At 36.5% G+C, this 14,788-nt stretch overlaps 1 protein-coding gene across 6 annotated transcripts in view; it reads right to left on the bottom strand.

Moving 5' to 3' along the window:
• Positions 1-14,788, bottom strand: part of LOC107698151 (kinesin light chain 1) — a 52,190-nt gene that overhangs the window by 23,552 nt on the left and 13,850 nt on the right. For all 6 annotated transcript variants that reach the window (XM_016499101.1, XM_016499102.1, XM_016499099.1 and 3 more), the window contains exons 2-8: positions 10,953-11,229; positions 10,766-10,831; positions 8,297-8,461; positions 8,110-8,188; positions 4,900-5,125; positions 3,819-3,906; positions 1,453-1,554 (exon numbers count right to left, since the gene is read on the bottom strand). In XM_016499101.1, the coding sequence (XP_016354587.1) occupies positions 1,453-1,554; positions 3,819-3,906; positions 4,900-5,125; positions 8,110-8,188; positions 8,297-8,461; positions 10,766-10,831; positions 10,953-11,228 (1,002 nt within the window). In that variant the 5' untranslated portion in view covers position 11,229. The remainder of the gene's footprint in view (positions 1-1,452; positions 1,555-3,818; positions 3,907-4,899; positions 5,126-8,109; positions 8,189-8,296; positions 8,462-10,765; positions 10,832-10,952; positions 11,230-14,788) is intronic.

Here is a 14,788-nt window from a genome sequence, read left to right as displayed (position 1 = left end):
TTTCTGTCCGTGTGCTTCGGATGTGTGCTCTCAGAAAACCGTATACCAGAAGTTTAAACTAATATGGTTTAAACCGCATGATTTCAGCACGATAAACATGATAATCAGAACCAAAACAGATGTTTTTAGCAGATACGATCTGTAGTGGAGCAGCTCTATTCTGGAAAAGGGGGCGGGTAGCAGAAGCACATTTGCATTTAATGAGACCGGCCCGAAAAACAGTTCTGCTTCCACTCAAAATAGGCATTTTCAAAATGATATAATAAATGATCTGTGGAGTATTTTGAGCTGAAACTTCACAGACACATTCTGGGGAAACCAGAGACTTATATTACATATTGTAAAAAGGGCCATAATATGTCTCCTTTAATATACCACTTATAATATATTGTGATATATATACACACTATAATATGTACACTACCATTCACAAGTTTGGGATCGGTAAGATATTTAAATGTTTTTGAAAGAAGCTGCATTTTTCAACGCTGCATTTAGTTGATTACAAAATAAAAATTAAAGTATTAATTTCTTTAAAAACAAACAAAGACAAAAATCTTACCGACTCAAAACTTTTTAACAGTAGTTTTTGTTAATACTGCCCAAGAAAGGACAGTGTGAAATGTCTGCAGAAGTTAAGTGATGAGAGTTTGGATTCAGCAGGTTGTCTAAGCTCTTTCTCTCAGCTCTGCATGTGTGAGACGCAGCACTCAGAGTAAGACTCTCAAGACTTCCAGTAAGAGCTTTATCACACAGGCTTAGAAGAAAACTCTCCATAAAGAGATCTAAATAAATCTGTGACACAGCAGGAGAGAGCAGGAATAGAGTGTCTAAGCACACCATCCTCATCTGCACCGAGAGTGTGCGGCTGCTGCAGGTTTGCAATTCAGCAATGTGCTATTTTTGGATAAGTGAAAAAAGTTGGACAGAGAACTATGGAAGGAGAAGACCACCATAAAACTCTAAGTAGCAGAAAATAGTCTTAAATAGTAAACTGAAATAGTAAGTCCTTCTCAACAGGTCCAAGGGAAAATATGAGTGTCCTATTTTGGAAAGATAGGTGTCAGTCTTCCTGAGCTCTACAAACACAACTTAAAAAGAGGCCTGTGTGTAATTTCAGGTCTTTTAAGTTCACAAAGTTGTAGCATTTTAAAAGTCACTTCAGAATAGTAATAACCCCTAAGAAAAGAAATAGGGTTCAGCTTCTACCACCTCACTGCTTAGATAAACATGTTTCAAGACTCTTTTCACATCTCTCCTAAGACTAAAATAAGTCACAGCTTCTGAAGATGGATGCTTTATTCTTTAGTCTTTGAATGAAAGGGATGAAAGGTAGAGAGAGAAAGGCAATGTACAGAACTCAGAATGCGAGTTCACAAAACCGACTGGGAATAAAGACTAAAGATATTAGAAAGTCATACGCATGATTCATCAGGTTGACCTCTGACCCACCTTCTCTCTGATCTCCAGCGCCCTTTTACACAGAGGCTCTGCTTCCTTGTACTTCCCTCGTTTGCCATAAAGAACGGCCAGGTTGTTCAATGTGGCAGCCACCTGCATACACAGGAAATCATAAATACAGTGGTGTGAAAAAGTGTTGGTCCTGATTTCTTATTTGGTCTACTTCACTTTGTCAGGCAGGTCCTATTTAAGAGATTTCTTGATTGCGAACAGGTGTGGCAGTAATCAGGCCTGGGTGTGGCTAGAGAAATTGAACTCAGGTGTGATAAACCACAGTTTTAACAGGGGGGCAAACACTTCTTCACACAGGGCCATGTAGTTTTGGATTTTGTTTTCCCTTAATAATAAAAACCTTCATTTAAAAACGGCATGTTGTGTTTACTTGTGTTATCTTTTACTAATATTTAAATTTGTTTGATGATCTGAAACATTAAAGTGTGACAAACATGCAAAAAAATAAGAAATCAGGAAGGGGGCCAACACTTTTTCACACCACTGTATATATGTACATACATACACATTTCAATCATACAGCTAAAACAACAAGTCAAATTTAAATAAAACAAGTAAAATAACAACAAATCAACAATTCTGAATTGGTGCAATCATTTATATACAATCAGTAATTTCATCTTACGGAAAATGATTACTTGCTGGAAATCTGATCAAGGTGAAATTTTCCCAGTGTGGGCTGTCTAACACGCATACACACATAAACACCCTGTGCTGTGCTACAGATGTGTTCTGATCAACCTTTGATTGAGATACCTCAGTGCACGTGAGACACATATGTGCGTGACAGACGGCAAGAGTGAGAAAAAATGAAAAGGGAAACAGCAGGGCTGAGCGATATAGCTAAAACATTTATATTTATATTTTTGGATTTGTATTTTTTGGCCTTTTGATGATATTGCATATGTATAATACTATATTTATGCATTTATTCGGACATGGTGTTAAAAAGGTGGTTTCTTCAATCAGCAGAACCATAATTTCATAAAATAGCCATTCCAGACAAATACTAGATTCAGAATGTTTCATATAAGCACTAAAAAGTAAATCTAAAGTAAATAATCAAGGCATGTTTTCCCCTTACTGTTTTTTACTAAATAAATGCAATGAATAATGATATGTAATCATTTTCATTTACATTCACCAATGTAACTGTACACAGAAATAAACAGCAATCTCTACCAACTTCTATTTTAATAATTAAAAAATATCAAAACATTTTTGAGTAATGATGCAAACAAATAATAAAATCAAGTTTTTAATCGTTAATTGATACAAAAAAACAACTAAATTGAATGCACAGAAATGTATTAAACTGGCCAATTCTAACACTAAGTTTTAATCAGAAATAGTCAATATTAATGCAATAAAATATTGCGCTTAATACATTTTCAATTTGTGAGAAAAGGAAGGATTGTGACACCTATTAAAATCATTATGAAATTCCCTGTCGCTCAATTTTATATCACCCAGAAAATAATCATAAATACATTTTGTGAATAATCAATGTGTCGTCCAGCTTTAGGAAATAGAGAATGAAACAGAGGACAGATCAGTAAGAGATGTTAAAGTATCTAACCTCTGCTGAGAATTGTGGGATGCTGGTCCTGATGAGAGGGCAAGACATAAGCTTCACATGACAAACTCAATAAATGTCAGCAGCCTGTGCTGCTTAAAGTGCCCCTATTATGCCATTTTTAAGGTTGCTAATATTGTTATATGAATCTCCTAAAACAGGTTTACATGCATGCAAGGTCAAAAAACAAGTTTGTTTTCTCAAAAAATAGATTTAATTTTACCTCATTTCTAAATGATTCGTAAACGACTCGGGTAAGTGTCAAGTGTTAACAAGTTTGTGGTAATTATAAGATGTGATAAAACAAATTTACTCTCACAGCGTAGGATACAGCGTCTTCTCGACATGATGTTAACCACATGGAAATGTTACTGTTTGTGGGCGGCCAAGTTGGCGACGTAAAACGTGGGCGGACATTATGCAAATGTGTTACTTCATGACGTAGAGCCGTAAAAGAATAAGATTCGAATTCCTGACGACTCGTTTAGGCGATTGCGAGCCGACTCTTTTTTGAAAGACAATAACTTTATTTATCGTGCACTGTCGGCTTCACAACTTTGCAGATAGTTTATGTTCACATACAGCTACATGACACACTGCATGAAAGGTAATATTCGAAAAGGCATAATAGCGGCACTTTAATTCAATATACAACCAATATGCGCACACACACACACACACAGCAGACACAGGCTGTTTATACGGGTTTTCCTGTAATGTGGAGAGCATTAGAGCCAGACACACTGATGAGGGCAGGACAGGTTCTTACCGCAGGGTGGTCTCTGCCCAGGGTCTTCTCTCTGATGGCCAGTGCATCGTTAAGGAGGTTTGCTGCCTCTTTGTATTTATTCTGGTCCCTGAAGAACAGAAAACACTTCCAATCAATCTACTGCTACTCGTTGTGCAACAAAGGGCTGTTGCTAAGGTCTTCCTGAAAAAAAGCTGTTTCCATGGCAACAGGGTGATGGCACAATAGCCTAATGTCCCAAACGGCTTGCAAACCAGGTATTACCATAGTTTAACAAAAGCTATGAAGGATGAGGTTCTCAGCCCATTTGTTTGAAGCACTTGTAGATACCATAATGTGGTTTAAGATATTAGAGGTGAACCAAGTGATTTTCCACAAAAAATATTGACTCTGCATATTAAGTTGTTATAGAAGAAAGTATTATAACTTGACTTGAAACAAACGACACCGCTTTTAAATTACACTTGCACTGCTGCTCAGAAGTTTGGGGTTAATATGATTTTTTTCAAATGTTTTTAAAAGAAGTTTCTTATGCTCACCGAGGTCAAAAATACAGTAAATATAGTAATATTGTGAAATATTACAGTTTTGAACAGCCGTTTTATATATTTGAATGTAAATATGTAAAATTGTATATATATTTTAAAATGTAATTTATTCCTGTGATGCAAAGCTGAATTGTCAGCATTAATACTCCAGTCTTCAGTGTCACGATCCTTCAGAAATCGTTCTAATAATGCTGACTTGATGTGCAAGAAACACGTCTTATTATAATCAGTGCTGAAAACAGTTGTGCTGCTTAATATTTTTGTGGAAACCATTATACATTTTTTTCAGGATTATTTGATGAATAGAAATGTCAACGTTTTGTTTTTAGCATTTTAAATGTCTTTACTGTCACTTTTGATCAATTTAATGTGTTCTTGCTGAATAAAAGTATTACATTTTAAACAAAAAAAAAATAAAATCTTAACTGACCCCAAACTTTTGAATGGTAGTCCACATAAGTGTGCAGTACTATTATACAGTACAACTATACAGTAAAGTCAGCTGAGTGGACAGCAAACAAATATATATTAGAAAGCTGAAGTGTTTTGCAGACCTGTAGACGAGGGCAAGAATGTTGAGCATGGTGGCTACATCAGGATGATCGTGTCCAGATGTTTTCTCCAGATCTTCCAGAGCCTGTTTGCAGAGAGGAACGGCCACCTCATACCGGCCCTGCGAGGCGTACTGGATCACCAGGTTGTGGAGGGTTCTGAGACGAGCGGGGATCTCGTACCCTCCCTGCTGCGCTGCAGCCGCTGCACTGCTGTGAGGAGGCTGGACTGGAGGGACAGGAGAGAATGATATATGGTAAAACAAAATGTATAAAACAGGGTAAAAATCTTAAAACTAAGTATCGACTAAAAGAATAAATAACAGACCCAAAACAAATGGTGTTTGGCAGGAAGCAATATTATAATGCTTTCAAAAGGTGCATCATTTTGGTCTTTGTGCATTAGGAAATACCAGAATGAACTGCGACAAGCTCAGTAAAAAAAATGCTGAAAGATAATATATTTCATTCAACATTGCAAACTATTAATAGTTCTAATTCAAATATCTCATTGCAAATACAATCTATATATTTTGTGCTCATTATAAAATTGTGTCGTTATCTTAGCAACATTTAGGTTTGAATATTTCTGGTATTTCTGCTGTAATTATGACAAAGCTTCTTGTTTTCCAACCTTTTTATTAACAGAAACTAGGAGCGTTGATATTAAATTAATTAACCATGATTCAGTTCAGAGTTGGATGCTGTTCAATAAAAACAATAATAAATAAAGGGAGAAAAATATTATTGCAGTCTTAATTTGAAATTAACTGAAACTTAATTGAAATCTTAATTTCATGCATATTTTCATATGTATTTTTATTAGTGTTAGATTGTTGCAATATATTCATATTTGTAATAATAATTAATAAAATAAATAATAAAAATGTATGACAATTTAAATACAATTAAAAATAATAAACAATATTTAATGTAAATAATTTAAAGTCATCTTGTGGCCCAGCAGAAGTTTACTGAAGTCCTCAAATTGGCCCTGGCCCCCCGCCCCCCTAGTTTGGAATTTAATAATTTGGTATTGGAATCAGGTGAAACTGAATGATCGCTAACAGAGATGCTGCTAATGCAGGGCGTTTAAAAATCGGTCATTTCAGGTTTCATATCAGATGCTGCTAATGTGGACAGCAGCAGACATTTCACTAGGTTTTTCTGGAACAAAGTCTGTGTTTGAGCGAAGACAGTCAATTAGCAAAAGTCAACAAGTAGCTTCTTTCTAAGCACTTCTTACTAATGATCTAAAGATCTAAAAGCATGTATTTCCCGATTTTACTTAAGACCAAAACAAACTTCAAATTAGCCAACTCAAATAAACTAAGAATGATCAAAAACATGGCAAAATGAAAGTGAAAGGATTACATTGCCAGCACTTCAGGAATGAGAAGAAGAGATTAATGTGATCTTTCTTAGAGCAGATTAATGTCGGCCTCTTTGGAAACCCCTGCTGGAAATCAATTGCTGCAGGGATGCATCACAGAGAGAAACAGCCGTCTGGCATTCATGTGTCAGAATGAGGGCTAATCTGAGCATGCTCAGGACTCGGCAGTGTCAGCCTGCGACATATGATGCCACAAACTCCTGTGCACTGGAGCACTCTCTGCCACAACACGACCCACGCTGCCCTTTGATCCTGCTCCGCAGTCAATGAGCCGATTATCAGGCAGGAGAACAGAGAAAGTGGAGGGGAGGAAAGGAAATACAAGACAAGAACCCCTGTCTAGCACAAAATAAGGAAAAGAACTGTTGTTTGTTTCCCTTCCCCTATCAACCCACCGCACATTAAGTTTTCCACAATTTACACTTTTTATTTTACTAAAATACAATTGTGGTAAAATACACTGATTCGAAAAGAGTGCGAGGAGCATGAATGTAATACATTTTTTCACTCTCAAGCAAATTATATTTCGAGGTCATTGGAATTTTTCATTTTCTTCTTTAAAAAATGTGCAGTGATGGTATCAGATGGTGATATATCACACTACAATGAAGTACAGCAAGGTACAAAAGTCTAAGACCACATTGAAAATCTGTGATGGTTTCATTTATCCCAGAAATAAATAGAATATTTGTTTATATGTATATACACATATACACTCCTGTGCACTGGAGCACTCTCTGCCACAACACGACCCACGCTGCCCTTTGATCCTGCTCCGCAGTCAATGAGCCGATTATCAGGCAGGAGAACAGAGAAAGTGGAGGGGAGGAAAGGAAATACAAGACAAGAACCCCTGTCTAGCACAAAATAAGGAAAAGAACTGTTGTTTGTTTCCCTTCCCCTATCAACCCACCGCACATTAAGTTTTCCACAATTTACACTTTTTATTTTACTAAAATACAATTGTGGTAAAATACACTGATTCGAAAAGAGTGCGAGGAGCATGAATGTAATACATTTTTTCACTCTCAAGCAAATTATATTTCGAGGTCATTGGAATTTTTCATTTTCTTCTTTAAAAAATGTGCAGTGATTGTACCATGGTACAGTGATGGTATCAGATGGTGATATATCACACTACAATGAAGTACAGCAAGGTACAAAAGTCTAAGACCACATTGAAAATCTGTGATGGTTTCATTTATCCCAGAAATAAATAGAATATTTGTTTATATGTATATACACATATACATATAGAGATTTATTTAATATGCACTACTGTTCAAAAGTGTGGGGTCATTAAGTGACTTTAAAAGTAAGGGTCATTAAGAGTAAAGGCTCAGGAATAATTTACATTTTAAAATATATTAAAATAGAAAATTAGAAATTAGAATAGAATGATATTTCACAGCATTGCTATCTTTACTGTATTTTTGGTCAAATAAATGCAGCCTTAGTGAGCATAAGACTTTTCGAAAACAACTGGAAAACCTTACTGACTACAAAGTTCTGAACAGCAGTGTACATATTTAATTCAAATATACATTTTTATTTATAATTTACTATAAATAGAAATGATAATTTATTTTTGATTACATTAAATTAAATGTACACAAATCTGTGACAAATTTGAAAAGAAAAAACATTACTAATAGTCTCTGACTTTGCTGAGACTTGTATACCATGAGCCTGAATGGTTACCACTTTCTTATATCATGGTATATCAATGGTACTTCATACCATAGTGTTTTAATGGAGGCAGGTCTATATTTTGAATTTGAGTAATTTACTAGACTTAATAGAGCTACTGGGGTACTTACTGCCAGGGCCCGGCTCATCCTGCTCATCTGGGAAAAGATCATCCAGTGTCTCCCTACTGGAATCAGAGTCCTTATCATCCTGATGAGAATGAGGTGGAAAGAAGCAGAGTGAGACTTAATAAAAAAATACACACAGAGATAAAGGCTCTATGAAAGACGTCAGGAGGAATATAAGATCGAGTCTCACTGATGGGCTGAGGTCCTGGTCATATTTCTTGAGCTGGTTCATGAACTCCAGATGTTTCTTCTCCTCCTCCAGCTGGGCCACGCTCTGCTCACTCTTCTGCAGCCGCTGCTGGGTTCCTGCCAGCTCGTCTCTCAGCCACTGGTTCTCCTGACACAGCCTACGCACCTGGAGAACAGGAAAAGCAGCCTCAGGGCATTTTCACACCAGAGCTTTTAGACTCATTTGTGGAAAGGCATAGCAACAGCGACAGCCCACTTTTTCAGCAGCCCTGCTTCAGGATGCATTTTTCCCATAGTCATTAAAAGAAAAATCTTCAGTAAATCCTTAGCACAGAGGTGAATAACAACATTATAACTTGTGATTATAAGCCAAAAACATTATTTAAAATTTTGAATCTTTAATGAGCAATTTAATTATTTAAATATATATATATATAAATTAGCATGAAACATGAAGCATGAAATGAATAGCATAATTGAGCAACAATAAAATACACAACTATTAACTATAGTAAGTCATAAAAAATAAGCAAAAAATAATATACTATTGTACAATGTAAAAAAAGTTTGTAATTGAAAAAAAATGCTTTAGTTAAAACCTGTCAATTGGTCAACTGCAAGTTATTTTACCATATGCAGTGAAAACTTGCATTATATGCAATTTTATTGTAAAATTACAGTCAACTGTATGATATTTGGAAGTAAAAACTATTAATTATCATATCATTTACGGTAAAAAAAAGGAACATTCCCTACATGACATCACATATGACATTTTATTCAAACAGTTTTGTTTCTTGTTTTTTATGTATATTAATGTACAATAAGATGTGTTTGTGTTACATTTATGTTATGTAAGTGTTTCGGAATAATTCACCCACAAATGAAAATTACACCATGATTTACTAGGTGTATATGACTTTCTTCTTTCTAAAGAAGTTATATTAAAAAATGTCCTGGCTCTTCCAAGCTTTATAATGGCAGTGAATGGGGGTTGAGATTTTGATGCCCAAAAAAAGTGCATAAATCCATCATAAAAAGTTCTCCACATAGCACTAGGGGGTTAATAAAAGCATTCTGAAGTAAAAAAATGCATTTGTGTATGAAAAAATATCCATGTTTAAAACTTTATAAACCATAATCTCTAGCTTCTGCTAACTGTCGTACATGCGTATTAACACCTGGGGCCGTGTGGACAACTTTTTATGATCGATGGATGCACTTTTTGGGCTTCAAAATCTCGCCCCTATTCACTGCCATTACAAAGCTTGGAAGAGCCAGAACATTTTATAATATAACTCCGATTGTATTCGTCTGAAAGAAGAAAGTCCTATACACCTAGGATGGCTTGGAGGTGAGTAAATCATGGGGTAATTTTTGGGTGAACTATCCCTTTAATGCATTATCTTAGTGTTGTTATTTAAGTGTGTTCCCCAGATGGTGTTTTGTCTTTTTGTGTATGATGGTGTTTTGTCTTTTTGTGTATGACCCTGTTTCATGGACAGGCCACTTAGAATTAATTCATCTTTCTATTTCACCACCTGTATTATTATGGTGAATTGTCTCCATAGTTCAGTTTCCATAATTGATTTGGCTATTTTCCTGTTTAGCACTGTGAAGCTGCTTTGACACAATCTGTATTGTATATAAAGCGCTTCAGGAGAGCTAAAGGTGACTTGACTAGTACTTAGCCAAGAATTTGATTAAACAATGTGATTTTAATTTCATTTCTGAAAGAATTGACTTGTTGATGCTTACTTCCTGAGCCTGACAGTTTGTGCTCTACTGATTCATTCTTCTGATAGACACAAGTGCCATTATGTGTATTGGGCAAAGTCAATGAGTCAAAATGAGGAGCAGACAACACTATTTTTGGCACCTTCTCTTCCTGAGTGGTTACCTATCTGAAGTGATAGACTGCCGTTAGAACTCATGTACTCATGCTGATGAAATAAACGCACCTCGACTTGGGAGTCAAATAATACAATGTGAAATACCATGTGAAAATTAGTGCTGTCAAACGATTAATCGCATCCAAAATAAAAGTTTTTGTTTACATAATATATGTGTGTGTACTGTGTATATTTATTATGTATATATAAATACACACATGCATGTATATATTTAAGAAAAATATGTTTATATATTTAAAATATTTATATATAATATCAGTTATATGAATATAAATATATACATGGAAATGCATGGAAATATTTTCAATATATATACTGTATGTGTGTGTATTTATTTATATATACATAATAAATATACACAGTATAAATACATATATTATGTAAACAAAAACTTTTATTTTGGATGCAATTAATCGTGGTTAATCGTTTGACAGCACTAGTGAAAATATATCAAATCGGAGTCAAACCAAACCTGTGTGCCTGTATGCCAATGAAGCTGAGAGCATGGTTTAATTTTTGATGCGCCACAGTGCATGTGTTTTTTTGTTTTTTTTTACCTGTGCTCGAAGCTTCTGTTTCTCTGCCTCCACTGCACTCAGGTGCCCTGACAAAGCCATCATCACCTGCACCGATCGATAAAAGAAAGAGACAGAAAGTAGCCATGGTGTTACTATGGTTACAAGCAAATTTATTCAAAAAACAATCACCATTTCATCCCACTTTGGAAGCATTTCCACACTGCACCTGTGCTTCGCTGAGGCCCAGCTCCAGCATCTCCATAGAGCGCTGGATCATGGCTGTCTTCTCCTCAACAGCACGACCCTCCTGGCTCTGTTTGAGGCAGCGCAAGGTCCCCATCAGCCCCTCCAGGATAGCCTGATGTTCTGCACGGAGTGCCTCCAGCCCCTGCATGACCTCCCGTGTCCGACATAGCAGCTCGTCCTGGGACAGCTTCTCTCCGGGGTCCCCCTGCCCGTCCGTCTCCTTCACGCACACCACGCTCGACATGTCTTCACGCATCCTAAAGAGAGATGTACACAATACAAGAATGAGAACAGAAGTCTGGGAACTGTTCCTGTTCAGATGAGTGTGTTTGTATAATTGATCAGACATGAAAAGACACTGAAGGCAATTAAATGAGTCGTCACTTCCTTGTTCTTGTGCCTTGAAACCCTTAAGGAATAACTCAAGTCACTGTAAATGTGAAGTGGCAAAGAAAACTCCACAAACATCTCTTGGCAAAAGAATGAATTCCCTACCAACTTCCATAAAACACCATGGGAACTGGACCCAGAATGCACTGTAGAGGTTACATGACCAACAGAACCAAACATCTCCTCAAACTGAGTTTTATTTGCTTTTAATCCAGATTAAGCATCTGTCACAGAGATAAACATCTACATTGCCTTCAAGAACTTATATAACAGGACTATAGAATGGCTTGCATGTAGTAAATCTGCTTAGCTCACTTCCAAAGCTTTAAACAATGACAGTTTCACTTAACAGTATTCAAGTTGAGGCAACGGACATCAGCGAGAGCAAGATGTTAGCTCAGATTTAACCAAATTAGTTGATGGACTACATAGATAATCAAATTTTCCAGAGAGTGGTGCTTGCATTGGCAAAACACATTGATGCAATGCTATGGTGCTCTAGGTGGCTGCCAGGGCATTACTATGCAGTTGCTAAGACATTTTTAACATGTGCTATGTGGCTATTAAGGTTTTTTTTAGATGGTTGCTTACTGCTCCAACATTAGTGATATTCTGGTCTCTAGCTAGGCTCAGATCTCTTCTGCTTGTTTTAAAGCCTCAAGTATACTTCACTTGAGCACATTAAGCCCAAGGTATACTTCAGTTTTGATGCGAATGTTTAGCGTATGCCTACAGCCAATAGAGTGGAATGTGGAAAATAAGTGTGTTCTGCACTGTTGGGCAATAGATGGACCCCTGTCGACAGCTTTTCGACTGAATGAGCGTGTTGAATTGGCAGCACAGCCCTGCTACAGATCCGGGTGTGCAAGGTACTATATTTTTTCAAAAATTAGATTAAAAATCACATCGACTTATTTATGTTTACTTCCTGTACCTGACCGTTCCTGTCCCGTACCTCAAAACCATGAGTCAAAATTTGAAGTGTACGCTTCCCATTTTTGGCACATATTCTCTTCCTAAGTGGTTACCTATCAGAAGTAGTAAACTGTCGTTAATACTCATGATAGTACTCATGTTGATAAAAAAAAAAGCCAAATAATACAATGTTAAAATACATCAAATGGGAGCCAAGGAGATGGAATCGAGTTTAAATTTTGGAGTATCACACCAAAGCTGTGTGCCTAGGTTACAGGCACAGATCCCTTCTTCATTTGTCTATGGGATTTTTTGCTTGTTTGAAAGTATACATCACTTGAGTAAATTAAGCCAAAAGTATACTTTAGTTTTGATGTGAACACCTAGCGTATACCTACAGCTAGAGTTACACATCCACTAGTGTGCTCTGCACCACTGGCACTAGATGGACCACACTCTGTACCTTTTCGGCTGGTTAAGCATGGGGAATTGGTGACATAGACCATCAAGAGAGAGATCACTGATTGGCAGTTCAGCTAAGCGAATCGGTGTACGAAAAGAAAAAAACGGAAATTACCAAAATAAGAAAACGCCCTCCAAGTCAAGAGGGTACTCACAGTTGCTTGGATTTGGGTCCACCTTTCAGTTTCCCTTTTTGAATGACAACTATAGACTACTGCCACCTTCTGGTATGGAGAGTTATTTCCACTCACACAGGTGCAGAACACACATTGGCCGTGTCTTTGCAGTTGTGTTCAAGCACAACATTTCAACTTAGACGCAGGTGATTTGAAGCAGCACCACAGTAGGCATCCATTGTCGCTAGTTCTTTAAAATCGGTTTGGTTTGTCTGGGCCTTTAACATCCACCAGTTGAAATCATAAGGGTTATCTCGAAGGAAAGTAACAGCGGACTACAAAACTTGAGGAATCATTCAAAATCGTAGCACAAACAGTGCATGCTGAGTTACACGTCAACGTTTAATACTTCCTGTCATAAGTATAAGCAATAGTAGTGATGCTTGCTTTCGCAAACACAACAAATATTAAATTCTAAACTAAAACTAAAAGACAAAAAGTAACTTCACTTAGAGGTGGAAAAACAATGCAAGAATTTAAAAGGCTCCTCGCTCTTCCCAGCCTGACACAAGGACACAAAGCAGCTGTCTTTGTTGTTGCCAAGACACTACTCACCTGGTAAGGCAGATCAGGGTTGCTAAGGCAGTGGGTGAGGCACGTTAGAGTAAGCGCACTGGGAGTTGCAAGAACCCAAAGAGCAAGAAAAGAGAACCTGAGATTGTTGCCCTTTCTAACGCAATACCTCCAGACTACAGCGAAGATGCTGGGAAAACCCATTCATTGGAAATAAACACGTCTCCACAGCTTTCTTTTCTCTTGTGAAAACAAGCGTACAATCTCCTCCCTGCCATGCTGATGTAAAGAAGAGGTGGGTCTACGTGCTGCTCCTACGTGCGGTTCCTGAGCTTCAGGCCTGTGCTGTATTCCGGTGGGAGGGGAAATGGGAAGTGAGACGGCAGAGATTCATGTGACCCATAAAGCAACTCGTTGTCTGGCATGTGACAACTACTGAGCAGGAAACACCCATGCATGATGGGAGTCAAAGTACTGATGAATCTGCTGCAGATATTGTTCAGAACAGATCAATTTTCGTTGCTCTTTTCCAACAAGGACCACCCACTCAGACCCACTGAATATCTAACAATGTTAGATTTTCTTGGTAACAATATATATTAATTTATTTCTAATAATAACAAACATATTACATTTGGCTATTGTCAACAGAATTATTATTATTTTTTGTAGAAAAGGAATGCACTGATATTAATTCCAGCTGATACCAATAAATAATTTTCATGCCTTGACTGATAACCAGTAAACTATAGATATTAAAATTGTAAACTATTTTGTTAAGAATATACAGTAAATTAAGAATAAAACACAAAACTAAAATCTATTACAAGTGAATTGAAGTATGAAAATGGATATTCAATTTAAGACAAGCTAAATATGTTTAAGGTTGTTAATTAAATTATTAGTGTTTTTAAAGATTGTGACTAGGGCTGTAAAATCGATATTTATATATGATTTATATTATATAAAAATATATGTTACATATATTTCTTAAATATATACACATGTTTGTGTGTGTATTTATATATACATATAAATAAATATTCACAATACACATATTATGTAAACAAACTTTTATTTTGGATGCAATAAATAGCGATTTATCTATTTTACGTCCCTAATTGTGACTGTTAGTACAAGATGATGGCAAATGTAATTAAATGTAAAAAAAAAATAAGAGTGCACAATTAAATATGTAATTATGCAATTAACCGATGCGGATAAAAAAAACTCTAATATTGGTAGATATTAGGGCTGTGCAATTAATCGCATGCGATTGCCATGCGCATCTCGTCAGTAAAGCCGGTTCCGTGATTGGTAGTAAATCGCCATCACCTGCTTTCAGATGGAGCGGCATTTA

Source organism: Sinocyclocheilus anshuiensis, unplaced genomic scaffold (assembly GCF_001515605.1).
Source record: "Sinocyclocheilus anshuiensis isolate Anshui unplaced genomic scaffold, SAMN03320099.WGS_v1.1 scaffold1734, whole genome shotgun sequence".
NCBI lineage: Eukaryota > Metazoa > Chordata > Actinopteri > Cypriniformes > Cyprinidae > Sinocyclocheilus > Sinocyclocheilus anshuiensis.
The sequence above is the reverse complement of the archived record's forward strand: the minus strand, read 5'-3'. Positions and strand labels throughout refer to the sequence as shown.